General features: G+C 44.0%; 1 protein-coding gene and 1 long non-coding RNA gene across 2 annotated transcripts in view; one reads left to right on the top strand and one right to left on the bottom strand.

Annotated features, from left to right (window-relative positions):
- LOC121713443 overlaps positions 1-5000 on the top strand; it is a 14739-nt gene that overhangs the window by 5637 nt on the left and 4102 nt on the right. The window lies entirely within an intron of this gene.
- Positions 1857-5000, bottom strand: part of LOC121713439 (CMRF35-like molecule 8) — a 10027-nt gene continuing 6883 nt past the window's right edge. Inside the window, exons 7-8 of the mRNA XM_042098026.1 lie at positions 3293-3348; positions 1857-3030 (exon numbers count right to left, since the gene is read on the bottom strand). Of these exons, the coding sequence (XP_041953960.1) occupies positions 2701-3030; positions 3293-3348 (386 nt within the window). The 3' untranslated portion in view covers positions 1857-2700. The remainder of the gene's footprint in view (positions 3031-3292; positions 3349-5000) is intronic.

Genomic DNA, 5000 nt, shown 5'->3' with positions numbered 1-5000 from the left:
TTTTTCTGCCCCCTAGTTAATACCTGGGACGGTCATAAGGTGAATATAATTAATGTATTTCGGGGGAAGTGAGGGGAGAAGAAGTTCTGTGTACACAGATTGTGTAGGCTATAGGCCCACTTTTAACGTGCTACGTCAATGGAATACTTCTCCTTGTCCGTAAAATGACGCCAGGATATTTCTAAAAGTTTGTGCTTTTGACCGTTCGTGCCCTGAAAGGCAAGTCTTTCACATTCATATTCGGTTACATGTTAGAGGGCTGATGTAGAGGTCTGCGCGGGACTGATTTTTCAGTCCCGCTCCCGCATTATGTGTCATTAATGTGTCATTTTTAGTCCCGCTCCCGCCCGCATCTGTTAACATGATGTCCCGCTCCCGCCCGCATGCAGGAGGGATAGCCTAGCCTATTCAGTTTTTCTTTCTGTCTCACGAAAGGAGCACACACCTGAGAAAGACTCCAGATGTCAGTTTCTTGGTTCTGAATGTAGGCTAACAACTGAAGTAGGCCTAGTCTGGTGCCCTCTTCCTCTGTCATGCTTTCGATTTTTGAGTTTTGACAATGAGCAGCAGGAACAAATTGAACCCACGTAAACGACAATATAGGCTATAGGCCTGCTATCCGTCAGTTATGCTTAAACCCCGTTTTTTAATGCTGCCTAACAGAACATCCAGCTGAGCTATAGTTATGAACACTACTTTAATCATTTCCATATTTAATTTTACGCACATATTTAATTTGCGGGAGTGCAGTGAATCATCGGTTTGTCCCGCACCCACGAACGCACCTCTCTCATCCCGCTCGCTCCCGCAAAGAGCTTTCAAAAGTTGTCCCGCGCCGCACTCTTTTGCCGCGGGAGTGCAGACCAGAGTCCTGCAACGGGTCGGGTATCCGCGGGTAGGGGAGACCGGGGCTGGTTGGAACAGGGGCAGGCTGAAACACTGTTAATATCCAGGCTACTAGAGGGAGCTGCAACAAAATTCCAACACTAAACTGACGGCCTTATTGAGTAGCGTAAACTCACATATGTAACTGGTCTCCAGGTCATTAACCCTTTAGGTGAGAACAACTTTTTAATTTTGTAGTGTCAAAACTTAGAATATGCACCTCCCACTAAATACATCTTAGAAGGGTAATAGTTAGGGATATAAAAAAAAAGATTGATTATAATTGATTGCTAGGGGACTCATCTATAGTTTAAAATGAAGTTTGAAAACCTGAGGTGACTGATATTAGCAGGCTAACAGCATTTGTGCAAAAAAGTTTGACCTAAAGTGGGCGGGGCAGGTTGGCACACTGTTTTTGGGGTTGGTTGGTACATACATTCCCTATGGCTATTTTGTGACAAATCTATAAACTTTGTATTTTATGCATAAAAACATCATCAATCTTTATTTTAACATTGTTATTGTAATTACTGAACATAGTTTTACATTTGGAAGCATTTCAGACATTTTTAAACATTTGAAGTAAAAAAAAATCGGTAGGGAGCAAATTGATCTTGATGGTGGGCCCTACTGAAGAAAAACACACAGGAAAGACATCAGCAAAGCCCTACAGGCAGTGATATAGATGAGCACTTCAAACAAAACCAAAAGGAGTACTGCAAAGGACTATAATATAGGTGTTCCAACCAACCCCGTGCATGGGGCAGGTTGGCACACATGCACAACACCACTTTAATCATAAATAACTCAAAACAAGGGATCATTTGTTGACATTGAATGTATACATTTTGTAGCTGAGATCCCAAGCTTTCAGTTAATCACAATTTGACCATTTCAACGCATTGTAAGACGGAGAAATATAACCGAGAGTGAAAAGTGTTCCAACCAGCCCCGGTCTCCCCTACACGATGGGTACCCGCAGAAAAGTTGCTAAAACGGGTAAATTATGACGTCCCTAAAATGTACGGGCGGGTATGCGGGCGGGAAAAGAACTCCTTGCGGGCGGATACGATGAGAACCAAAACAGTAGGCCTATAGAAATAAAACATCATTGAAAAATATGTGAAATATTTGTATATCTAAATTACCATTACCACATCGCAAATATGTGTTTTAGTCAACGATACGACCTTTGACCCATCACATCAGTACTGCGACTTTTGAATTATTTGTTTGATGCATCTAGGCCTATGTGTGAAAACATTAAAAAAACCGTCTCGTAGTTGGAGCGCAAGAGAGTAGGCTACAATGGATGAAGTCAAGGTAAAGTTGGCTAGTGGCAGGCTCAGGTTGTTTTTTTCTTGTTCTCTTTGTTTCATTAACAGGTCCGTTTTATGTAGAATAATGTTCTGATGCAGCAATGTTTGGGCTATGTGTCGTTGTTGTAAGGTTTATCCCTGACGCAAAATGTAAAAAAAAAAAAGGTCGCCCTTTACGTGCTTCAATTGTGCAAGAAAAAAAATAAAGCACATTCATTTGAATAATTTTAGCTTGTGTGCGATTTATCGTGGGCACGGGTCGGGTAACGGGCAAAATATTAACGGGTCCGGGCGGGTGCGGATTTAAATTTAATATCACCACAGGTGACGGGTCGGATCTGGTGCTGAACTTCTCGGGTGCGGGCGGGGGTGGGTCTAAAAAAATGGACCCGTGCAGGACTCTGGTGCAGACCTCTAGGCTGATGTTAGTCCACTGCTGGTCCCTGGTCTCTGGTGACGGCTGTAGGTGTTGGGGGAGAGTGGAGGGGGCTTTGTTTCAATGTGGGGCGAGTAGGGAGTAGACGTCACTGCTGTCTGCACTGGGGGGCTGTTGTGAACCCTCAATGATGGAGTAGACGTCAGTGGTGTCCGTATGAGATGCCTGTTGTGAACCCTCAATGATGGAGTAGACCCCAGTGGTGTCCGTATGAGATGCCTGTTGCGCAGGCCGCCCCCTGAGGTGGTCCATGTTGTGGGAGAGCGCTGTGGGCTGGACCAGACTGTAGGGGTCAGAGGGCTCCCCCTGTGGATCAGAATAGAACTGCACTGCACCATAGACCGTCAGCTCCATCATCTCATCATACACATGAACAGCATCCTCTGCTGCCTGGGGGGGTAGATTGAGTTAGTGTATATGTGTGCCATGAATGTGTGCGTGCGTGTCTTGCGTGCAGTGTGTGTGTTTGCAAGCGTATGAATATTTGTGGATGTGTGTGTGAATGTGTGTGTGAGTATGTGTGTGTGTGTGTGTGCGTGTGTGTGTGTGTATGAATGTGTGTGTGTGTATGAATGTGTGTGTGTGTGTGTGTGTGTGTGTATGAATGTGTGTGTGTGTGTGTCCGTGTGGGTTTGCATTGACAGTGAAATACCTGAGGTGGTGCAGCTGGGGTTTGATTTGCTGCTGCTGATGCTGATGATGTCAGACCTAGAGGACACCATAGATCAGGGGTTTTTAAACTTTGTGTGTGTGTGGACCACTATTTGTAATGAAGAATTTTCGCGGACCACCTCATAATACCCTTAATAAAATGTCTATACACAGTCCTACCTGAATTAATCTGCACCTCTTAATATGCCTACTAGTAGGCCTATAACTGGGCATCACATCAGTAGGCTATCGTAAAAGCACCAATATGTCTAAAACATTTTTTTTTTTTAAACTTCGAAATAGCATTTGATAAATTAACCTTACATTTTTTAGTAGCCATATGCACGCAAAAAAAAATACACTTATGGGGTGGCTGTTTGCGTTTCTTTAGGAATCCGCCGTCTTGGTTTGTATATAAATTAATTTGTATATTGTTTGTATATAAACTTTTCTCTTCAGAGAATCTGTTGCCATCCACTGATCCATGTTGTGGTTCTAACCAGTTCTAACTGTTAGCAGCACTGCACTTGAACGTCACAGCCTAGCGCCACTAGCCTTTTAGTCACACTTGACTATTTCATTTAAATTTAAATTTGATATGAATATACATATTCTTAGAATATATGTTAGAATTTCCTGGTAAAATGAAGGTTTAAAAAAATATTATTTTATATTTTATTTAGCTTTTCCACGGACCACCTTCAGTACTCTCACGGACCACAGTTTGGGAATGACTGCCATAGAGGACCCCAGAGGACACCATTGACTCACAGGACAGAGAGTATATGGCACATGCCCTACACACACACACACACATAGTACACACACACACACACACACACACAGAACACACTCACAGGACAGAGAGTATATGGCACATGCCCTACACACACACACACACAGTACACACACACACACATAGTACACACACACACACACACACACACACAGAACACACTCACAGGACAGAGAGTATATGGCACATGCCCTACACACACACACACAGTACACACACACACACATAGTACACACACACACACACACACAGAACACACTCACAGGACAGAGAGTATATGGCACATGCCCTACACACACACACACACATAGTACACACACACACACATAGTACACACACACACACACACACACACACACACACACACACACACACAGAACACACTCACAGGACAGAGAGTATATGGCACATGCCCTACACACACACACACACACAGTACACACACACACACACATAGTACACACACACACACACACACACACACAGAACACACTCACAGGACAGAGAGTATATGGCACATGCCCTACACACACACACACAGTACACACACACACACATAGTACACACACACACACACACACACACACACACACACACACACACACAGAACACACTCACAGGACAGAGAGTATATGGCACATGCCCTACACACACACACACAGTACACACACACACACATAGTACACACACACACACACACACACACACAGAACACACTCACAGGACAGAGAGTATATGGCACATGCCCTACACACACACACACACACACATAGTACACACACACACACATAGTACACACACACACACACACACACACACAGAACACACTCACAGGACAGAGAGTATATGGCACATGCCCTACACACACACATAGTACACACACACACACACACACACACAGAACACACTCACA

This window comes from Alosa sapidissima, chromosome 7 (assembly GCF_018492685.1).
Source record: "Alosa sapidissima isolate fAloSap1 chromosome 7, fAloSap1.pri, whole genome shotgun sequence".
NCBI lineage: Eukaryota > Metazoa > Chordata > Actinopteri > Clupeiformes > Clupeidae > Alosa > Alosa sapidissima.
Note: the sequence above shows the minus strand (reverse complement) of the source record. Positions and strands in the feature narration are given on the sequence as shown.